General features: G+C 53.9%; 2 protein-coding genes across 3 annotated transcripts in view; both read left to right on the top strand.

Annotated features, from left to right (window-relative positions):
• Nucleotides 1-878, top strand: part of LOC102968028 (complement C3) — a 38,346-nt gene extending 37,468 nt beyond the window's left edge. Inside the window, exons 39-41 of the mRNA XM_042977954.1 lie at nucleotides 287-370; nucleotides 462-597; nucleotides 694-878. Coding sequence (XP_042833888.1) covers nucleotides 287-370; nucleotides 462-597; nucleotides 694-835 — 362 coding nt within the window. The 3' untranslated portion in view covers nucleotides 836-878. The remainder of the gene's footprint in view (nucleotides 1-286; nucleotides 371-461; nucleotides 598-693) is intronic.
• Nucleotides 879-8,135: 7,257 nt separating this feature from the next.
• The window catches only part of LOC102951325 (complement C3-like), a 46,008-nt gene continuing 31,520 nt past the window's right edge, over nucleotides 8,136-22,623 (top strand). The window contains exons 1-17 of one of the 2 annotated variants that reach the window (XM_042977957.1): nucleotides 8,136-8,632; nucleotides 9,024-9,216; nucleotides 9,650-9,812; nucleotides 9,910-9,980; nucleotides 11,696-11,790; nucleotides 11,871-11,953; nucleotides 12,036-12,126; nucleotides 12,402-12,504; nucleotides 12,596-12,722; nucleotides 15,689-15,804; nucleotides 15,910-16,056; nucleotides 16,454-16,663; nucleotides 16,781-16,987; nucleotides 17,320-17,475; nucleotides 17,780-17,909; nucleotides 18,174-18,245; nucleotides 18,411-18,590. In XM_042977957.1, the coding sequence (XP_042833891.1) occupies nucleotides 8,556-8,632; nucleotides 9,024-9,216; nucleotides 9,650-9,812; nucleotides 9,910-9,980; nucleotides 11,696-11,790; nucleotides 11,871-11,953; nucleotides 12,036-12,126; nucleotides 12,402-12,504; nucleotides 12,596-12,722; nucleotides 15,689-15,804; nucleotides 15,910-16,056; nucleotides 16,454-16,663; nucleotides 16,781-16,987; nucleotides 17,320-17,475; nucleotides 17,780-17,909; nucleotides 18,174-18,245; nucleotides 18,411-18,590 (2,221 nt within the window). In that variant the 5' untranslated portion in view covers nucleotides 8,136-8,555. Of the gene's footprint in view, nucleotides 8,633-9,023; nucleotides 9,217-9,649; nucleotides 9,813-9,909; nucleotides 9,981-11,695; nucleotides 11,791-11,870; nucleotides 11,954-12,035; nucleotides 12,127-12,401; nucleotides 12,505-12,595; nucleotides 12,723-15,688; nucleotides 15,805-15,909; nucleotides 16,057-16,453; nucleotides 16,664-16,780; nucleotides 16,988-17,319; nucleotides 17,476-17,779; nucleotides 17,910-18,173; nucleotides 18,246-18,407; nucleotides 18,591-22,623 lie in introns of both variants that reach the window. The other variant, XM_042977956.1, reaches the window with a different exon arrangement.

The raw sequence follows: 22,623 nt of genomic DNA, 5'->3' as shown, positions 1-22,623 counted from the left end.
GAGATAAGAGACAGTGCTTGTGGGGGACAGCGGATGGGAGGCTATGCATAGGACTCCACTGTGGTGACTGTAATTGTGCACATGGCCGTGTGTGGCTGTGTGACGTGGTGGTTGTGGGAACACATGTGGCAGGTGTGTTACTGGGGGCAGGGACTGTTGCACGTGTGGCTGTGACCCTGCATGGATCTGCTTGGGGACGCCATATGCCCAGGTGCGCCTGAAGCTGAGAGTCCCCGCAGCCCCCCTTGCCTGTGACCCCACCGTCCTTCCCCTCCTCCCCCATCAGTGTACAAGACCAGGCTTATCAAGAAGGAGCTGTCAGAAGACTTTGATGATTACGTAATGGTCATCGAGCAGATCATCAAATCAGGTCAGCCCTGCAGTCTGTGTTCTGTCTTTCCACTTCCTTCTTGCTGGTTCCCTGCCCTCCCCCACTCAGCGTCCCTGTCCGTCCCTTCCAGGCTCTGATGAGGTGCAGGTTGGACAGGAGCGCAGGTTCATCAGCCACATCAAGTGCAGAGAAGCCCTGAAGCTGCAGGAGGGGAAACACTACCTCATGTGGGGCATGTCCGCCGACCTGTGGGGAGAGAAACCCAAGTGAGTGTCAGCCCTGTGCATGCCCCACCCCCCACAGTGGGTCGCCCCTTCCCATGCTTTCCCTGCCCTGATCCTGACCTGCCGTCCTCCCCGCAGCATCAGCTACATCATTGGGAAGGACACTTGGCTGGAACAGTGGCCAGAGGCTGATGAATGCCAGGATGAGGAGAATGAGAAGCTGTGTCAAGACCTGGCCAACTTCACCGAGAACATGGTTGTCTTTGGCTGTCCCAACTGACCCCTGCCCACAGTCCCCACAATAAAGCTTCCCTGTGAGTTCATGGGTCTCCCAAAGTCGGAAGGTCTTGGAGAGGGAGGAAGAGGCAGCTGTGATCCCCTGCCTCCTCCCCTGCAACTCCTTCCTCCCTGTGGATCACCTGCACGTTTGCTTCCTCCCCCGGGGAGCCCGCGCCCACGTGCACCTGCACTGCACCCGCACGTAGTCTGAAGTGAGCCTGCATTTGCGCCAAGTGCTCACCTACTTGCTTTCTTTCCACCTGCATCGAGACCTGTGTGTCCTCTGCCTCCCCCCCTGGGTCCTTACCAGTATCTTCACCTATATCCTTCTCTCATCCACTGTGTGGGTACCAGTATCCTCACCTGCTGTACCCCAGCCCTCACCAGCATCATTATGCACGAGGGCTCCACAGTTCTCTGCCTCCTCATCTTCATCCCCACCTGGATCCTCCGCCTCCTCACCTTCCTCCCACCTGGATCCTCCCCCTCCTCACCTTCCTCCCACCTGGAACCTCTTCCTCCTCACCTTCATCCCCACCTGGATCCTCTGCCTCCTCACCTTCCCCCCACCTGGACCCTCCCCTCCTCACCTTCCTCCCACCTGGACCCTCACTCTCCTCACTGTCCTCCACACCTGAATCCTCCCCCTCCTCACCTTACTCCCACCTGGACCCTCCGCCTCCTCACTATCCTCCCACCTGGATCCTCCTGCTCCTCTCCTTCCTCCCCCCTGGACCCTCCGCCTCCTAACCTTCCTCCCACCTGGACCCTCCGCCTCCTCACCATCCTCCCCACCTGGATCCTCCTGCTCCTCTCCTTCCTCCCCCCTGGACCCTCCGCCTCCTCACCTTCCTCCCCACCTGGATCCTCCCCCTCCCCACCTTCCTCCCACCTGGACCTCTGCTTCCTCACCTTCCTCCCACTTGGACCCTCCTCCTCCTCACCTTCCTCCCACTTGGACCCTCCTCCTCCTCACCTTCCTCCCACCTGGACCCTCCCCCTCCTCCCCCTCCTCAACATTCTCCCCACCTGGATCCTCCGCCTCCTTGCCTTCCTCCCACCTGAATCCTCCCCCTCTCACCTTCCTCCCACCTGGATCCTCCTGCTCCTCTCCTTCCTCCCCCCTGGATCCTCTGCCTCCTCACCTTCCTCCCCACCTGGATCCTCCACCTCCTCACCTTCTTCCCCACCTGTTCTCACCTTCTTTCCATTTGCCCATCATCTCTAGGGCATGTGCAACGCCATTCACTACTTTGCCTGCATTCCACCTGGCTGTTCCCAGGCGGCGGCAATAAGGGGCAGGGTTGGCAAGGTTTCACCGGATATATGAGTGACCCAGGGAGTGGAAGGCATGAGTCTGTTTTCAAGAGCAGATTGCAGGGGTGGGGGAGGTGGGCATTGTGGTCACAGCATCACCTGAGCTGCGTGGGGGGCAGCAGCCACAGGCAAATTGTTTCACTGGCTGCTGTTGGAAACTGGGCCCCTGGGTGCCTCTTCTGATTAATAACACCACTAGTAAGTCTTGGTCTATGGATGGTGGGATCCAGTTCCTGGCTGTAGATAAGGTCATCATGAGAAAAGTCCTGAGACTGGCAGTCACCCATTTCCCCTAAGACCTCGAGTGCCTGTAAGCCCCACCTCCCAATTCCAGGAATATGGGAGAAATATATTCACAGTCACCCTGCTACTTCCATTCTTGGTTGTCAGGCACCCCTGTCCAGGGGAGACTCAAAAATTCTCACCACTCACTAGGTGTCCCAGCCTCACTAGGTGACCTCTGACCAGACACCTGCCCACCCACCTTTATGTCCTTCTTGTCATGTTTTTCATGCCAATTTCTCCCTTTCTTCTGCCCTGGGATTAATTTTCTTCCTTTTTTTTTTTAATACATTGGTATTTTTTTGTTTGAGCACCTGTGGTTCCAGACTGTGACAACACAGACATGATCTTTGAAACTCACATTCTAAAGACAGCGTGGAGTTGATGTGTTCCATCGATTATGGACTTGCTAAACCCCATAGTCACATGAGCCAATTCCTCAAAATAAATTGTGTGTGTGTGTGTATGCGTGTGTGCACACAGATCGATAGATGCACAGATACATACATGCATACATACATACATAGATAATACATATAAATCGTTAAGTGATGGATAGATAGATAGATAGATGATAGATAGTAGGCAATAGATGAATGGATGTATGGATGGATGAAGGGATGAATGAATATATAAATGGATGAATAGATGGATGGATGGATGGGTGGATGGATGGATAAATGGACGAATGGACGGACGGACAGATGGATGGATGGACGGATGGATGGATGGATGGATGGATAAATGGGCGAATGGACAGATGGATGGATAGATGGATGGATGGATGGACAAATGGATGGTTGCATGGATGGATGGATGGATGGATTGCAAAATGGGTGGTTGGATAGACGGATGGATAAATGGACGGACGGACAGATGGATGGATGGATGGATGGGTGGATTTATGGATGGATGGTCAGACGGATGGATGGATGGATGGATGGGTGGATGGATGGATGGACAGATAGAGATATTACTGGTTCTTTCTCTGGAGAGCCCTGACTAATGTAGATGGTCAGGGAATACAGGGATAGCTTCTGTCAGGAGGGAATTCTTGAGCCAACACACAGATGACAAGGAGGAGCCAGCCATGGAGAATCTGGAAAAGAACATTCCAGATGAAGGAAATAGCATATACAAAGTCCTCAAGATGCCTGAGGCCAAGTGAGCACAGGGTATGAACTTCAAGACAGTGAAGATCACTTTGTGTCTACTCTAAGCTCAGGAGAAGGCTAAGCTTTTTCTATAAAGGGCCAGATAGTAAATATCTTAAGGTTTGAGGGCCAAGATAAAATCAAGGAGATCGTGAAGGTACTTAAGAAACAAGAGAGGAAACTTGTGTCCCGCCATGCCTTCTTCACATGGGATGGGTCATCCTGGGTGGGGGGCATCCTCTATGCCCAGCAGCCAGAGCTGTTCTCTCCATGATAAGGGATTCACCCAAAGGGGAGCAGTTTGGAGATCCAGAAAGGTGGAAGCAGTAGGAGGTGACCCCTAGGTCCGTTTCTCTCTGATCCAGTGATACCCAGATCCCAGCCAACCTTTCCATCCCAAGGTCTACTTTCTCTTCTGGATGAGCTTGTCAAAGGCAAGGCAACTCGCTGAGCCACCAACCCCCAGGATGAGATTCATTCACTCAGTGCCCCGTAGTTACCAACACAGGATTCTCCAACATGTAGGTGGCAGCCAGTATGACCAGCACAGGGCGTGGACGTGGTGAGATGTTGGCTGTGAGTCAGGGAGATGGGCACTGGGAGCAGAGTGGAGAACAGGCAGAGAGGGAAGACCCTGGTGGGTATCTGCAGCTCACTAAAGTGAGCCACTCCCGTACACACAGAGGGGGATGGCTAGATTTGGGCCACGAGGCATAATGTGCTAGCCCCCAAGGCCTCCATGGGAAGCCACCGCAATATTTTAAGCAGGGAAGACATGAAGGCTGACTTATGTGTTTAGAAAGCTGATGGTAGCAACTTCAATCCTAGCTATATGCCCAAAGACTTGGAAGCTGGTACCCAGACAAATATACGTGCGAGCATGCTCATAGCAGCACTTTGCCCAGTAGCCCAAAGGTGGAAACGACTGAAGCATCCCTCAACGTGTGAATGGGCAAGCAAACTGGGATGTGTCCATACACTAGAACATTCCTCAGCCCTAACAAGGAAGGACCTGGATGAGACTTGAAAACATTATACTCAGTGAAGGAAGCCAGACACAAAAGACCACAGGTTGTGTATTTCCACTTTTATGAAATACCTGAACTATTCAGGACAGGTAACTCCATAGAGCAGGAAAGCTGACTAGTGGTTGCCAAGGGCTGGGAGGCCTGGGGGGCGGGGACTGCTTTATGGGTATGGGCTTACCTTTCGAGGCACTGAAAACGTCTGGGGACCAGACAGAGTTGTCCGACTGTGGAAATGCCCTAAATACCACTGAACTGCTCACTTTAAAATGGTTGCTTTTACGTTATGTGAATTTCACCTCTAAAATAAAAGAAAATAGTAAATTAAATTAAACCATATAAATTAAAGGAAACAAATACACAAGTCCACACTTGTAGAGGGCAGAGAATGAATTATGAGGTGGCAAGAGACAGAGAGAACGTCCAGCTGGAAACCACTGCAAGAGTCAGGCCACAAATGACGGATGCCCTAGTGTGTTAGTGCAGTCTGGCGGCTGTAACAAGATGCCCTACACCGGGCGCCTCAAACGGCAGACGTGCATTTCTCAGGGTTCCGGAGGCTGGAAGTCTGAGACACAGGTGCCAGCTTGGTCGGGCTCTGGTGAGGGCTCTGTTCCTGGCTTGTAGACAGTGGCCCTCTCACTGGGTCCTCAAACGTCTTAAATGGCAGAGACAGAGAGGGAGGGAGAGGGCCTCCCGTCAGGGGCACTCATCCCATTCAGGAAGACTCCACCCTCCTGACCTAACCACTTCCCCAAGGCCCCACCTACAGAGGCCATCAGGTAGGTGATCAGGACATCACCAAATGAACGGGGGAGGGGCACAGACACTCAGCCCACAGCACTTAGCAAAGGTAGTAGCAGTGGGTCTGGAAACAGGCGGCTGGGTTCAGATCAGACGTTGAGACTGAATGGCCAGGGCTTGCGAAAGGGTGGGATGTGGGGGAGAAGAGAAAGAGGGCTACTCAGGCCAGTTCGAGGTGCCCCCGGGACGACTTCCAGGCCTTGGATTTAGCCTAGTTAACCTAGCGGCTGGTGGTTACACCACCTGTCTGTGAGTTCCAATTTAAACTTGCATCCATGCATGCACGCATGCACACACACACACTCACGGGCACACTCATGCACGTGTACACACATCCACACATGCGGGCGTATGTGTGTCTGCTCCTGCACACACCCGTGCACGTGCACACTCATGCACACCTCACACGCACACGCACCTACATGCACACACCTGCAGACACCCACATGCATGCACACTCATACCCATTCATCTACGTGCACACACCTACACACCCACATGTGTGCATAGATGCACCAACATGCATGCCTGTACCTGCCTCATCTCCATGCACACATGCACACAGCATGCACACACACACTCACAGGCACACTCATGCACGTGTACACACATCCACACATGCGGGCGTATGTGTGTCTGCTCCTGCACACACTTGAATGCACGTACACTCATGCACACCACACACGCACATGCACCTACATGCACACACACGTGCATGCACACCACACATGCACACACTTATGCACGTGCACACTCATGCACACCTCACACGCACACGCACCTACATGCACCCACATGCATGCACACTCATACCCATTCATCTACATGCACACACCTACACACCCACATGTGTGCATAGATGCACCAACATGCATGCCTGCACCTGCACACATCTCCATGCACACATGCACACAGCATGCACACACACACACACACACACACACACACAAACCACTCTTGTATTTTGCACTTCCCTAACCACCATCTCAAACACTATATAGTATTTTCTCCTTTACGAGGCTCATTGTCTCTCACCCCAACAATGGGAGCTCCTTAACACCAGGGACTTTTGTCTGTCTTGTTCACAGCTGTGGCCTCAAACCTAGAACAGTGCCTGGCACACACGTATCTATAAATATTTGATCGTGGAGTGACCAAAGGCTGAACCCAGGTACCCATAGGCGCCTGTCTGCAGCGTGTGAAGCCCAGGACCATCGGGCAATTGTGGTTTCTTCCCTGCCCTCAGGGACCCAGCCATGCTAGCCCTGCCCTGAGGTGACTCAGGACCTCATGTGCTCAGGCATGGAGAGACAGTTCTACGGCCCTCAGTGTATATGGTGGATGGACAGAGAGACATCCCATGCACGAGGCTGGGGTACAGCCACAGGTGAAGACAGCCCTGCAGTGCGTGCCAGCTGGGCCTGGGCCTCCTGCTGCTGCTGCTGGCTGCTGGGGGAGATGGTCACACCCCTAGTGGTGAGTAGGGGCTCAGGGCTTGTGGCAGGTGGGTCTCCTCTGTCACTGTGCATATCACTGTGTGCGAGTGTGCAGGACAGGAGACAGATTAAGTGTAGCCCAGTGCAAGTCAATTCACTTCTCTGAACCTCAGTTTCCTCATCTGTAAAATGGGTGTGATAATAAGCGTGCCCAATTCACAGGGAATGAAATACGATATTGTGTGTGTACATGGGCTGGAAGAAGTGATTCTGCAGCAGGGAGGCCACAGACCACAGGGGTGCAGACAACAGACAGATACTCTGGGATGGCGAATGTAGGGGAGAGGGAGGACGATGGGGGACGGCTTGGAGGACGGGCAGGGCTGTCAGCGAAACAAGGTGAGGAAGAGAAGCAGGTGTTGGAAAAAATAAACATACAGTCCATGTGCGGTGAGGCCTCACCACATGCGGGGCACCAGGCTGGGCCTCTGCCTGCCCCATGCCACTGGTTTGTCACCCAATGCTCAGAGGGACGCTCACGGCTGTGAATGTACAGCCTGCCCCTGCACCCTCCAGGGTGGGGGTCCCTGATGCTCAGGCCTCTCCTGAGCTTGAGCCAGGGGTGCAGGGGAGTGGGGGAAGCAGCCATGGGGCAAATCAGATCCAGCAGGGCCAAGTTTACCTTCCAGTTAATGAGTAATGAGTAGGGGGTGAAGGGGAGGCCTGGGCTGCATGGTGGGGGAGGGGCCCAGGCCATGGGTCCTGGAGGGAAAATCTCAGAAAGCAGTGTAGCAAGGACCCCATCCTGGAAGTGGGGGGCCAGGAGGGGCGGGGCAGTCCCCGCTGTTCCCAGGCCTGGCACCGACTCAAGGGTGAGGGTGGGGGGTGCAGCAGGGAAATCACTGCACTCAAGGGGGTGGGAGGGAGAGGGGTGCCTGGGCTCCCCCCACCCAGAAATCCTCCCCCTTCCTTCCCCTTCTCCTTCCTCCAGCTGGGGTGCCAGACGAAACTCAGGACACCAGTTCAACTGGAATCGGGGACACATAGCCAATACTGTGTTAGGGTTAAGTGCCTTCCAGAGACCCCACTTAGCCTCAACCCAGGCAGCCTGGCCCTCCCGCTCTCCATAGCTGGAATGTTGGGCAGGGCACGCCAGCTAACGGGAATCCCATCCTCCAGGCCTCCTCCTCTCTCTCCCCTGCTGGCTTAACTTGCCTGCCATCCATCTCCCACACTTCCAGGCACAATGGGCATAGAGATGAACCCATAGGAAGGCATTGGTTAACAAATGCATGGCCAGAAACTGACTGGGCGCCAGGCCCAGATACCTGGGGTGGGGAGCTCTCTGGCCCTCAGTGTTCCTCCACCGCTAAGTAGGTGCAACAGGGAAAGGTCCCTGTTTACCAACTGACCTTGACCCTGAGGGAGACCTTGGCAGGGGGGAGGTGTGTCCATCTTGCTGGAGGACATGCCCTTGGGTTAGTTACCCCAGGACACACTGGCCCCAGGGATTGAAAAACTTAGGAAATGGTATTGAGAAATCTGGGGCAGCTCCAGGAAGGGGGAAGCCACGGGAGCTGCGGGCTGGGCTGAGGTTGCAGGGGGGAGGCGGGAGCCAGATAAAAGGCAGCCTCCAGCAGCCTCTGCTCATTCCCTCCCAGTCCGCTTCCTCCGTCCCTCTGTCCCTCCACCGTCCCTGCACCATGGGGCCTGCCTCAGGCCCCAGCCTGCTGCTGCTGCTGCTGCTTACCACCCTGCCCCTGGCACCGGGGGACCCCATGTGAGTGGTCATGACCCTTCTCCAAACCGGGCTACTTGTGAGGTGGGGGTGGGGTTCAGGTCCTAGTAGAATCCAGGGCGCACGTGGGTGTCTGTGGAGGCAGGGGTCAGCGGGTTGGGATGTGAATGGACTTGGGCTGCCTGTGAGCTCATGATTTCATGAGCTGGGGGTTCATGGCACTCGGGTTACAATGGGAGGCGGATGTTTCTAGAAGCAGGGGTCTACAGGTTTGGGTGCCTGTGGTGTGTTCAGTGATTCCGTGGCTGTGGAATCACTTGGAGGCCTGGAGATCTGACTTCACAGGATTTGGGGGCTTCGTGATATGTGGGTGAGGGTTGGAACCCTGGTCCCTAGAACGGCAGCTCCATCCCATGTTCCACCTGACCTGCAGGTTCTCCATGATCACCCCCAACATCCTGCGGCTGGAGAATGAGGAGAAGGTGCTGCTGGAGGCCCATGACTATGGAGGGAACCTTGCAGTCACAGTCAGCGTCTATGACTTTCCAGACAGGAAGCTAAGTTTGTCCAGTGGAAACACTGATCTGACCAAGGATAATGACCACATGAGCACAGTCAACATCAAGGTGTGTGCACCTGCTGGCGCCCCTCCCTGCCCTGAGTCTCCTCCATGTTTTGAACCCATCCCACTTGGAAGCCCCTCCCCATTATGACCAGGTGCCACTTGGAAGCCCCTCCCCTCTCTGAGACTCCTCCTTCAATTAGCTTCTCCTATCCTGAGCCCCTAGCTTTGAGCCCCTCTCCTAAGAGAGGTCCTCTGAGGTCCTTGTCTAATTCCCCCTACTCATCCCCCTTTCTGATCCCTACCCATCTTAGACCCTTGCTCCCTCCCCTACTACCCCTCTGCTCCCAACCTGGGCACACCAGGGAGACCCGGAGTGGTGGACAGGTGCTATTGGCAGGAAGGGCAGGCAGGTGTGGACCCCACTGAAAGCGTGGGGTTGAATGCGGGCAAGGGGCCGGGAGGCAGCATCTCAATGATTCTCTGGCTATGCTTAGATCCCAGCCAACTGGGAATTAACATCAGGGAAGGGGAAAAAATTCGTGACTGTCCAGGCGGACTTCGGGGGCACCATGGTGGAGAAGGTGGTGCTGGTCAGCTTTCAGAGCGGGTACCTCTTCATCCAGACGGACAAGCCCATCTATACCCCAGGATCCACGGGTAAGGGGCTGGGCGGTGGCTGGAGACAGGGCTGGGGGGACTGTGGGGAGGGGCGTGGCCTCACTCACCGCCCCCTTTCTCTAACATCATCTCCCAGTCCTCTATCGGATCTTTACCGTGGACAACGACCTACTGCCCGTGGGCCGGACCGTTATCGTCAGCATCCAGGTACCAGCAGCGGGGAACCCAGACAATGACTCCCCCCGGGCAGAGACTCGGGGACAGACAAAGAGATAGAGAGAGACAGAGAAGAGATTCCGGAAAAGGCAGGACTGCAGAGGCCTAAAGGCAAAGAGACCTGTAGAGATCCAGGGATACCAGGCTCACTGATGCTTCTGCCCGTGGATTCCGGCTCCAGACAAACCTCTGGGGACCGTGTCACTCTGGACAGGTCACTTCACCCTCCTGGGCCTTAGATTTCTCAGCTGAAGATTGAGATGACAGATAAAAACTCTCTGTAGTCCAATCCGCCTCCTGCTGCCAGGGGGCAGCCTGGAGCACCCAACTCATGTCCCATCCTCCTCCACCCAGAGCCCTCCAGGAGCTCCCACCTCCTTGGGGTAAAAGCCTAAGTCCTCCCAGCACTCCCCAAGGCCCTGCAAGACTTGCCCTGTCCCCTACCTGTCCTCCTCTCCTCCTCTCCTCCCCATCTTCCCCTCACTCACTCTGCTCCAGCCACATGGGCCTTATTGCTGTCCCTCCAACTGCCATAAAGAGCCAGCCCTAGGACCTTTGCACAGGCTGTTCCCTCACTACTCACAAAACGCTCTTCCTCCAAATACCCACATAGCTTGCCCCATCACGTCATTCAAGCCTCTGCTCAAATGTCACTGATGGCACAATTTTACAGGGAAGCCTCTCTGAGGACCTGTAAAATTGCAGACACCCTCTCCAACTCACACACACACACACACACACACACACACACACTCCACTGGTCTCCCTTCCTGTCATCTCCTTTAGGCATCCTATAAATTGAATGTATTCATTTGCTCATTGCCCGCTCCCCAGACCTCCACAGAACCTAAATTCCAGACAGGATGGGTGCTTGGCATACAGTAATTTCATTACAATTTTCTGGGCTAAGGCAGGAAAGGGGTGGGGGGGAGGGGGAATGGAAGGAGGAAGTGAAGGACAGAGGGAAGAGGTAGGTCGTTCTCAGAGGATCGTCATGAGTATTTCTTGCAATCACACAAAGGTAACAGGGACCAGGTCCTGACAGCCACAAGCTGACTGTGGGGATCGGTGGGATTTGTGGGGAACGGAGAACACACACCTCTAACGGTAGAGCCTCTGCCCAGTTCCAGTCAAATGTCGCTATGTGCCAACAGGAACCCGTATCCACGGTTATCCCAATTTCCAAGAGAAGCCAGAAAGCCAGATTTTTACATGATGTCTCCTGGTGTTTAGTTATTTGCAACGAATGACATACTGTGTGTTAGGTTGAACCACACGACTTTGTATTCTTGTAGGTCAAAGAGTCGAAGGTAGGCAATGCTGTGTGACTTAGCGCCCATAGGATGCTTACCACAGGGTCCCGCACAAAGTAGGTGATAAATGCTAGTTACTATCGGTATTCAGCCGCCGACGAGAGTGAGCTCCAGGTTACATGAATCAGGTGCCAAGCCAGTGAGGTAGGGGCTATGTTCCTCTCCTTTTTCTAGCTGGGCACATTGAGCACAGAGACATCAAGTAATTTGCCCAAGGTGACACAGCGCATAATTGGGAGAGTGGGCATTTGAACCCAGGCTGACTGACTCAAGTCCATGTTCATAACCACTGCCCCAGTAGTCATGACACACAGAGAGTGTCCAGACACAGAGAGGAGGAAGAGAGCCTAGGGGCTAAGCCAGGTCTCTGAAGAGACACACCCTCCCTGTCAGACCCCCGACGGTGTTCCCATCAAGAGGGACTTCTTGTCTTCTGGGAGGCTGTTTGGCATCTCGTCCCTGTCTTGGAACATCCCGGAGCAGGTCAAGTATGTCAGGCCCTCCCAGAGGGGGTTCCCTATGCCAAGGGAGGGCGTCTGGCTGGCTCACTCACCTGCCTTCCCCACAGTACAGGGCAGTGGAAGATAGAAGCCCACTATGAAGATGCCCCGCAGCAGGTATTCTCTGCTGAGTTCGAGGTGAAGGAGTACGGTAAGAGGAGGAAGGAGTCAGGGTGGGGGCCCCAAGTGCCAGGCCCAGTGCTGACAGCCTACTGGTGCCATCTCGCCCCCAGTGCTGCCCAGTTTTGAGGTCCAAGTGGAGCCTACAGAGAAATTCTACTACATTGATGACCCACAGGGCCTGGAGGTCACCATCACGGCCAGGTGAGGGGCTAGGAATGGGGCCAGGCGGGAGGGGAGGGGAGGGCGGCCAGGTGAGGGCTAGATGACAGGCCAGGTTGGCGGCAGGGGTGGAGCCAGGTAGGGGCCGGGTAAGGGAACCCGGGTGCGGTGTGGCCAGGTGTGGGACCAGGTGGGCGCTGACTGAAGAACCAGATACTGGCCAGGTAAGCACCAGGCGAGGGACCAGGGGTCCGTGGAAGTTTGCAGGCAGGCTCGCCCTTCAGGAGAGGAGCATCTGAGACCCCCTTGCCTCTCAGGTTCTTGTATGGGAAGAATGTGGATGGAATAGCCTTCGTCATCTTTGGGGTCCAGGATGGTGACCAGAGGATTTCGCTGCCCCAGTCCCTCACCCGTGTTCAGGTGCTCTGCCCCTCTGAGCCTCCTCCACTTTGGACTTCCCCCTCCCTCACCTGCGCCCCTCCCCCTCTCTGAGCCTTCCTTCCTCCCCCAGGTCAATGATGGCAGTGGGGAGGCCAGGCTGGAACGAAAGGTCCTGCTGAGCGGGGTGGAACCCTCCGGAGCAGATGCCCTGGTGGGGAAGTCGTTGTACGTGTCTGTCACCGTTATCTTGCACTCAGGTGAGGCCTGGTCTGAGGAAAGGGACCCAAATGAGGGGGGAGGCCCAGTGTGAGGGCAGAGGCCCAGAATGGATGTGGAATGCAGTGTGACAGGGGAGAACCAGTCTGAAGGCAGAGGTCAAGTGTAAGAGACGATATCCAGAGGAAAGTGATACCCAGTGAGACAAAGGAGGCCCATTCTGAGGGTGGGGGCAGCCCCAGAATGAAAGTGGGATCCAGTCTGATAGAGGTGGCCCATTCTGAGTGGGGGAGGTCCAGAATGAAAGTGAGATCCAGTCTGTAGAGGAGGCCCAGTCTGAGGGGGGAGGCCCAGAATGAAGGTGGGATCCAGTCTGATAGTGAAGCCCAGTCTGATGGGGGAGGCCAGTCTCAATGTGTGATCCAGTCAGACAGAAGAGGCCCAGTGAGGGGGGAGCCCAGAATAAAGGTGGGATCCAGTCTGATACAGGAGGCCCAATCTGAGGTGGGGAGGCCCAGAATGAATGTGGGATCCATTCTGATAGAGGTGGCCCATTCTGAGGGGGGGAGGTCCCAAATGAAAGTGAGATCCAGTCTGTAGAGGAGGCCCAGTCTGAAGGGGGAGGCTCAGTATGAAGGTGTGATCTAGTCTTATAGAGGAGGTCCAGTCTGAGGGGGAAGGCCCAATGAATGTGCGATCCAGTCTGAGCGGAGGCCCAATCTGATGGGGGGAGGCCAGAATGAAGGTGGGATCCAGTCTGATAGAGAAGCCCAGTCTGATGGGGGAGGCCAGTATTAAGGTGGGATCCAGTTTGACAGAGGAGGCCCAGTGAGGGGGAGCCCAGAATGAAGGTGGGATCCAGTCTGATACAGGAGGTCCAGTCTGAGGGGGCGAGGCCCAGTATGAATGTGGGATCCAGTCTGATAGAGGAGGCCCAATTTCATGGGGGGATGCCAGAATGAAGGTGGGATCCAGTCTGACATGGGAGGCACAGTCTGAGGGGGGAGGCTCAGTATGAAGGTGTGATCCAGTCTTATAGAGGAGGTCCAGTCTGAGGGGGAGGCCAGAATGAAGGTGGGATCCAGTCTGACAGGGCAGGCCCAGTCTGAGGGGTAAGGCCCAAATGAATGTGGGACCCAGTCTGATAGAGGAGGCCCAGTCTGATGGGGGAAGGCAGAATGAAGGTGGGATCCAGTCTGATAGAGAAGCCCAGTCTGATGGGGGAGGCCAGTATTAACGTGGGATCCAGTTTGACAGAGGAGGCCCAGTGAGGGGGAGCCCAGAATGAAGGTGGGATCCAGTCTGATACAGGAGGTCCAGTCTGAGGGGGCGAGGCCCAGTATGAATGTGGGATCCAGTCTGATAGAGGAGGCTCATTCTCATGGGGGGAAGCCAGAATGAAGCTGGGATCCAGTCTGACATGGGAGGCACAGTCTGAGGGGGGAGGTCCAGAATGAAAGTGGGATCCAGTCTGATACAGGAGGCCCAGTGAGGGTGCAGGCCAGAATGAAGGTGGGATCCAGTCTGACAGAGGAGACCCAGTCTGAGGGCAGAGGCCCAGTATGAAGGTGGGATCCAGTCTGATAGAGGAAGCCCAGTCTGAGTGGGGATGCCCAATATGAAGGTAGGATCCAGTCTGATAGACAAGGGCCAGTCTGAGTGGGGAGGCCCAGTATGAAAGTGGGATCCAGTCTGATAGAGAAGCCCAGTCTGAGAAGGGAGGCCAGAATGAAGGTGTGATCCTGTCCGACAGAGGAGGCCCAGTGAGGGGGGAGCTCAGAATGAAGGTGAAATCCAGTCTGATAGAGGAGGCCCAGTCTGAAGGGGGGAGGCCAGAATGAAGGTGCGATGCAGTCTGATAGAGGTGGCTGAGTCTGAGGGGGGAGGCCCAGAATGAAATTGGGATGTAGTCTGTCAGGTGAGGCCAAGTCTGAGAGGGGAGGCCCAGTATGAATATGGGAACCAGTCTGATAGAGGAGGCCCATTCTGAGGGGGGGAGCTCCAGAATGAAGGGGGGATCCAGTCTGATACAGGAGGCCCAGTCTGACGGGGGGAGGCCAGAATGAAGGTGGGATCCAGTCTGACACAGGAGGCCCAGTCTGAGGGGGGAGCCCCAGTATGAATGTGTGATCCAGTCTGACAAAAGAGGCCAAGTCTGAAGGTGGCAGCCAGTGACAGGGTAGCCATAGTCTGAGGAATGAAGGTGCCCGCCAGTTTGTCAGAGGAGGCCTGGTCTGAGGGAGGCCCACTATGAAGGTGGGAAGTTGTCTGACAGAGGAGGCCTGGTCTGAGGGGGGAGGTCCAGAATAAAAGTGAGATCCAGTCTGATAGAGGAGGCCCAGTCTCAGGAGGGCGACCCAAAATGAAATTGGGATCCAGTCTCACAGAGTGGGCCCAGTCTGAAAACAGGCCCAGTGAGGTTGGGGGCCAGTCTGACAGAGGAGGTCCCATCCTAGTGGGGAGGCCAGAATGAAGGTGGGCAACAGTCTGACAGAGGAAGTCTGAGAACAGGAGGCCAGTATGAAGGTTGGATCCTGTCTGATGGATGATGTCTAGTCTGAGGAGGGAGGCCCAGCATGAAGGTGGGATCCAGTCTGACAGAGGAGTCCCAGTGATGGGGGAGGAACAGAATGAAGGTTCTAGCCAGTCTGATGGGGGAGGAACAGAATGAAGGTTCCAGCCAGCCTGATGGAGGAGGCCCAGTCTGAAGGGGGAGGCCCACTATGAAGGTGGGATCCAGTCTGATAGACGAGGCCCAGTCTCAGGGGGGAGGCCCAGTATGAAAGTGGGATCCAATCTGATAGAGGAGGCCCAGTCTGAGAGGGGAGGCCCAGTATGAAGGTGGGAAGCTGTCTGACAGAGGAGACCCAGTCTGATGGGGGAGGAACAGAATGAAGGTTCCAGCCAGTCTGATGGAGGAGGCCCAGTCTGAGGGAGGCCCAGTGTAAGGTGTGGTCCAACCCGGAGGGGTGGCCCAGGAACCTGCCCTCACGGCTGGCCCCCTCAGGCAGCGACATGGTGGAGGCGGAGCGCAGCGGGATCCCCATCGTGACCTCCCCCTACCAGATCCACTTCACCAAGACGTCCAAGTTCTTCAAACCAGGCATGCCCTTTGACCTCATGGTGAGACTGGGGGTAGGGCTGCCTCCCCCACCCTTCCCCTGAGCACCAGCCACGCCTCTGGGTCAACCTGAACGCCCTCCACCTGCCCCTGCACTGCACCCACAGGTGTTTGTGACGAACCCCGACGGCTCCCCAGCACGCAACATCCCCGTGGTGACCCAGTACTCCAAATCACGCTCCTTCACCCAGGAAGATGGCGTGGCCAAGCTGATCATCAACACACACAAAACCTTTAGGTCCCTGCCCATCACCGTGAGTCCTCGCCCACCTCTAGCCCCACTTCTGGGAGATAGGGGACTGTATTTGCAGGAAGGAACTCTGTCCTCTACCACAGTCATCCTGCCACGTGAGGAGTGGGGTCCTTTTATTGTATCAGGGGATCCTGCCATTCACATAGAGTGTTCTCATCTGCATAGAGGGGATCTTATCTGCACCAGCAGTCTGGCCATCTGCATAGGTATATTATTATAAGGATCCTGTGATTACATCTGACCCACCTGGATAATCCAAAACAGACTCCCCATCCTCAGACCCTTAATCCCATTTGCACAGTCCCTCTGGCCAGGGAAGGTACCGTATTCCCAGGTCCCAGGGATTAGGATGTGGACATCTTTGGGGGGCCAGAATTCATCCCCCTTTCCTCACCCAGGTAAGCACTAGGAAGGACGGTATCCCAGAGTCACGACAGACCAACAGGACTATGAACGCCCAACCCTACAGCACCATGAGTAATAACTACCTGCACATCTCTGTGCCTCGCGTGGAGCTCAAGCCAGGGGAAGATCTCAACGTCAACTTCCACCTGCGAATTGACCCCACCACCACCCAGGAGAACAATATCCGCTACTTCACCTACCTGGTCCGTGCCCTCCTAGGATCCCCAGACCCTCCTCCTTACTTCTGCAGCACCCCCAGTCCAGGGCCACCCCCCCTCGGACCTAGCTGATTCTTCCTTACGCCAACCTGTCTCCCCCAGGTCATGAACAAAGGGAAGCTGTTGAAGGTGGAGCGTCAGACGCGGGAGCCCGGCCAGGACATGTACGTGCTGCCCCTGACCATCACTGAGGACTTCATTCCTTCCTTCCGCCTGGTGGCTTATTACACCTTCATTAACAACAATGGCCAGAGGGAGGTGGTGGCCGATTCCGTGTGGGTGGATGTCAAGGACTCCTGTGTGGGCAAGGTAAGCTTCCGGAGTCTTCCTCTGCACCCATCTTGGCACTCCCCGCCTGGCCAGTGCTCGCTCCGTCTCTGCCTCTCTCCAGCCTTCTGGGTGGGGTCCCCAACCGGGGCCCATCTTCTCCTTTTCCAGCTCCTTCTCTCCCCACCTCTGTTTCAGCCTCAGTATCTCCCTCCCTGCTGGCCTTTCTGCCTTCAGTCTGTCTGTCTCCACCGTTGCCCCTTCCTGACCAGCACGGCACAGACACTGCCCTGGGCTGACTGCTGATGGAGACCCAGCCCGGCAGGGCTGACCCCTCACCCCTACCTCTGTGTACCCCCCATCCCTGCCAACAGCTGGTGGTGAAAGGTGGCAAGAAGGAAGAGAAGGTGTACCCACCTGGGCAGCTGTTGACCATCAAGATCGAGGGTGACCGGGGGTCCCGAGTGGGGCTCGTGGCAGTGGACAAGGGCACGTTCGTGCTGAACAGGAATAGGTTAACTCAGAGCAAGGTGCTCCCTGTACCGCTGGGGTGTGGCGGAGGCAAAGGGGTGGCGTGGGGCTGAGGCGCGGGTGGCGCTCAAAAGGGAACCGGAAGTGGGGTTAGGCGTGGGCTGGACGGAGGCTGGGACGGACACAGACGTGGAGTGGAAGTGAAGGCCGCGGGTGGGAGCGTAGATGGAGGAGTCCGCGCTGGGGGTGGTTGGCGGAGGCTGTGCACACAGCTCTGAGAGGGGTCTGGGACCAGAACGCAGGGGTGGTCGGACATGTCAGCCTGGTGGTGGAGGCCTGCCCGCGACCCCTGCCCTCCCGCAGATCTGGAACATGGTGGAGAAGGCTGACATTGGCTGCACTCCAGGCAGCGGGAAGGATTATGCCGGCGTCTTCACGGACGCAGGGCTGGCCTTCCAGACCAACACAAACCTGCAGACCCCGGATAGGACAGGTGAGGGCCGGGGCCTCCACCCCAGATGCTGAGAGCAGGTGGAGGGCACTGTTCTGAGGGCGTCAGATTCTGAGAACAGGTGGGGGCCCTGGGTTCAAGTCCTGCCCCAGCCCCCACCTAGTGAATCACTGCCTGCTGAGCCTCAGTTTCCTCATCTGTCAAATGGGAGCAGCAACACCCCTCCCTCACGGCTACTGAGAGGAGGACATCGGGGACCCTCAGTTGACGCTTAACCCATCTTGTTCGCGTGTGCCCTCCACTCAGATCCCGAGTGCCCCAAACCAGATGCCTGGCGCCGCCGCTCGGTGATGCTCCTGGAGAAGAGGATGGACAAAGGTGGGGACCCCGCCCTCCCCCCAAACCCTGTCCATCCGGGATCCAGCCCAGGAGGGAGGAGGGCAGGGCCGGGCCCTGGGGATATCCTACCCGTGGTCCGCCCCGAGCTCTTCCTGCTTTGAGTTCCCGGCTGAGGCCCTGACCGGTGTCGTGTCCACACAGCAGGTCAGTACCCAAAGCAGCTGCGCAAGTGCTGTGAACATGGCATGCGGGAGAACCCCATGAAGTTCTCGTGCGAGCGCAGGGCCGGGTTCATCCAGCACGAGGCCTCGTGCATGAAGGCCTTCCTGGACTGTTGCAACCGCATCGGCCATACCCACAGTGCCCTCCTGGGCCTGACCCAGAGTAAGTCCACCTGCCTGTGGGCCAGCCAGAGGGGGGAAGCTGGTCAGAGCGAGGAGGGCCTGGTCTGATGGGAGAGGGCTTGCTACGAGGGAGGAGGGCATGGTCTGAGCACGGAGGCTGGCCAGAATGGGGAGGCTCAATGAAGCCTCGATCAGGCTTGAGGGGTGAGGGGATGGTCTGAGGGGGGAGGCTCCCTTAGAGGGGAGAGGGCCTGGTCTGAGGGAGGAGGCCCAGGTCAGAGTGTTGAGGCTCAGTGAGAAGGAGGAGTCCTGGTCTTATGGGAGAAGGCCTGGTCTGACAGGGCAGGGCCTGTTTGAGGGAGGAGAACCTATCTGAGGGGGGAAGGGGCCTGTTTGGGTGGAAGGATGCTTGTGTCTGACTGGGGAGGAGGGCCTGTCTGAAGGGGGAGGATGCTTCTGTCTGAGATGCATTTTTAGCCTGCCTTTACCAAGAAAACTCATTTATGTTGCTTTCCAAAGAGGTGCCTAACTCAATGCCTAACAACATCTGTTGATTTGTTTTCATTCATTCATTCCCTCCCTCCCTCATTCATTCACTCACTCATTCATTCATTCATTCACTCATTCATTCATTCAGTTCTGGATAAGACAAAAACATGTGCACACTTGAAACTTTACATCTCGGGCCAAATAAATCTTAAGCCAAGACAAATTTCTCTTCCAAGAAGCCCATTGAAAGCAGAACCAGAGTGGTCCCCACCACAAGGCAGCCCTGACAGAACTGGTGGGAATCCTACCTGCCATTTGCTCAGAGCCTTTGAGCCCAGTGAGGCCTGATGTCTGCTTTTTAAAAATGCTTTTTGATGTGTCTTATGTAGAGAAAGGCCTTTCTGCTAGTATGGGTGCAGTGGAAACCAAGCCCACAGAGAGCCCCCCGCACCACGGGCAGCATGGCCCCTGTCGTGAGGGTCCCCCTGGCAGATTCCCTCTCGGCCCACCCTGTCCAGATTGCTCTTTCTTTCTTTCTTTCTTTCTTTCTTTCTTTCTTTCTTTCTTTCTTTCTATTTTATTTTTTAAATTTACATCCAAATTAGTTAGCATATAGTGCAACAATGATTTCAGGAGTAGATTCCTTAATGCCTCTTACCCATTTAGCCCATCCTCCCTCCCACAACCCCTCCAGTAACTCTCAGTTTGTTCTCCATATTTAAGAGTCTCTATGGTTTTTCCCCCTCCCTGGTTTTATATTATTTTTCTTCCCTTCCCTTATGTTCATCTGTTCTGTGTCTAAAGTCTTCATGTGCGTGAAGTGATATTTGTTTTTCTCTAACTTCGCTTAGCATAATACCCTTTAGTTCCCTCCACATAGTTGCAAATGGCAAGATTTCATACTTTTGATTGCCGAGTAATACTCCATTATATATATATATATACACACATATATACACACACATATATATACATAAATATACATATACATATATATATACATACATATGTATATACATGCATACCATGTTTTCTTTATCCATTCATCCATCGATGGACATTTGGGCCCTTTCCATATTTTGGCTGTTGTTGATAGTGCTGCTATAAACATTGGGATGCATGTGTCCCTTCGAAACAGCACACCTCTATCCCTTGGATAAATGCCTAGTAGTGCAATTGCTGGGTTGTAGGGCAGTTCTGTTTTTAGTTTTTTGAGGAACCTCCATACTGTTTTCCAGAGTGGCTGCACCAGCTTGCAATCCCACCAACAATGCAAAAGAGATCCTCTTTCTCCGCATCCTTGCCAACATCTGTTGTTGCCAGAGTTGTTAATGTTAGCTGTTCTGACAGGTGTAAGGTGGTATCTCATTGTGGTTTTTTATTTGTATTTCCCTGATGATGAGTGATGTTGAGCATCTTTTCATGGGTGGGTTGGCCATCTGTCTTCTTTGGAGAAGTGTCTATTCATGTCTTTTGCCCATTTCTTCACTGGATTATTTGGTTTTTTGGATATTGAGTTTGAGAAGTTCTTTATAGATTTTGGATGCTAACCCTTTGTCTGATATGTCATTTGCAAATATCTTCTCCCATTCTGTTGGTTGCCTTTTAGTTTTGCCGATTGTTTCCTTCGCTGTGCAGAAGCTTTTTATAATAGTAGTTCATTTTTGCTTTTGTTTCCCTTGCCTCTACAGACGTGTTGAGTAAGAAGTTGCTGCAGCTGAGGTCAAAGAGGTTTTTGCCTGCTTTCTCCTCTAGGATTTGATGCCTTCCTGTCTTATTTAGGTCTTTCACCCATTTTGAGTTTATTTTTGTGTGTGGTGTAAGAAAGTGGTCGAGGTTCATTTTTCTGGTTGTCGCTGTCCAGTCTTCCCAGCACCACTTGCTGAAGAGACTGTCTTTATTCCACTGGATATTCTTTCCTGCTTTGTCAAAGATGAGTTGGCCTTACATTTGTGGGTCCATTTCTGGGTTCTCTATTCTGTTCCATTGATCTTCGTGTCTGTTTTTGTGCCAGTACCATACTGTCTTAATGATTACAGCTTTGTAGTATAGCTTGAAGTCTGGGATTGTGATGCCTCCTGCTTTGGTTTTCTTTTTCAAGATCGCTTTGGCTATTCGGGGTCTTTTCCGGTTCCATACAAATTTTAGAATTATTTGTTCTAGCTCTGTGAAAAATGCTGGTGTTATTTTGATAGGGACTGCATTGAATATGAAGATTGCTTTGCGTAGTATTGACATTTTAACAATATTTATTCTTTCTATCCAGGAGCATGGAATCTTTTTTCCATTTTTTTGTGTCTTCTTCAATTTCTTTCATAAGCTTTCTATAGTTTTCAGTGTATAGATTTTTCGCCTCTTTGGTTAGATTTATTCCTAGGTATTTTATGGTTTTTTGTACAACTGTAAATGGGATTGATTCCTTGATTTCTCCCTCTGTCACTCCATTGCTCTTTTTAACCACTGTGTGCAGAGTGGTGGTTGCTGCACTGACCCTTCTCGCTGGCCATTTGAACACTTCTTTTGCACATCCCATCGTTTTCATAGGGGACCAGAAATTGTGTCATCCAAATTGGGTTCTGAGAACGAAGGCCAGTGTGAGAGGCTCTTGAAACCGAGGGAAGTGATCTTATCAATCACAGGATGAAAAGTCATGAAACAGAACCCCTTTGCTTAAAAACTAAGGAAGATGGGGAAATGCCATGGCGGCAGGCTGCCCGATCCAAGCAAACATAATCATCTTTTTTTTTTTAATCTTTAGACTCTCAAGCAGAACAAGTAGAAATGGGCATAAAAACCTTTTATCCCTCTGAACTGTTTGAGGCCCCCACCATCCCCAAATAGCTCCATGTGGAATTCTTGAAATTCTCCCACAAAACATATTGTCCCACAAAACCTCAGCACAGTCATCAGAATTAGGACATTAATGTTGACTCCTTGAACCTCCAACCCCATTCAGGTTCGCCGGTGGTTTCCATTTGGTTTGGTTTGGTTTTGGTTTTGGTTTTGGTTTTGATTTGGTGTGGTTTAGAGTGGTTTGGTCCTGTTTGGTCTGGTTTGGTTTAGTCTGGTCTGGTGTGGTTTCACTTGGTTTGGTCTAGTTTGGTGTGGTTCGGTCTACTTTGGTCTGGTCTGGTTTGGTTTGGATCCTTTATAGGAAAAGGATCTGTGCAGGAACAGACGTCGTATTTACTGGTGGGGTCTCCTTAGTGTCCTTGGATCGGCTCAACCCCTGGCAGCACAGCCGTCTTGAGTGACTTTCACGTCCAGCTATTTGGGGGGCTGTCCCACGGTTTGGGTTGGCTCCTTGCTTCCTCGTAATGACATCCAGGTTTTGCATTTGGGGGCAGCACTGTCACAGGAGAGACACTATGGATTCTCGGTGCATCATGTCGGGAGCCCAAAGACATTGATTTGTCCCATTGTTGGTGCTGTGAGTCTTGATCACGTGATTAAGGCGCTGTCTGCTGGGTCTCTCCACTGTAAAGTTCCTCCTTATTCCTGGATAGTCCATTTCTAAACCTCTTTCTGCTATCAGATCAGGGCAAAATTTAACCCAAGGGAAATTTTCCCCCAAATCAATTATT

This window comes from Panthera tigris, chromosome A2 (genome assembly GCF_018350195.1).
Source record: "Panthera tigris isolate Pti1 chromosome A2, P.tigris_Pti1_mat1.1, whole genome shotgun sequence".
Classification (NCBI taxonomy): domain Eukaryota; kingdom Metazoa; phylum Chordata; class Mammalia; order Carnivora; family Felidae; genus Panthera; species Panthera tigris.
Note: the sequence above shows the minus strand (reverse complement) of the source record. Positions and strands in the feature narration are given on the sequence as shown.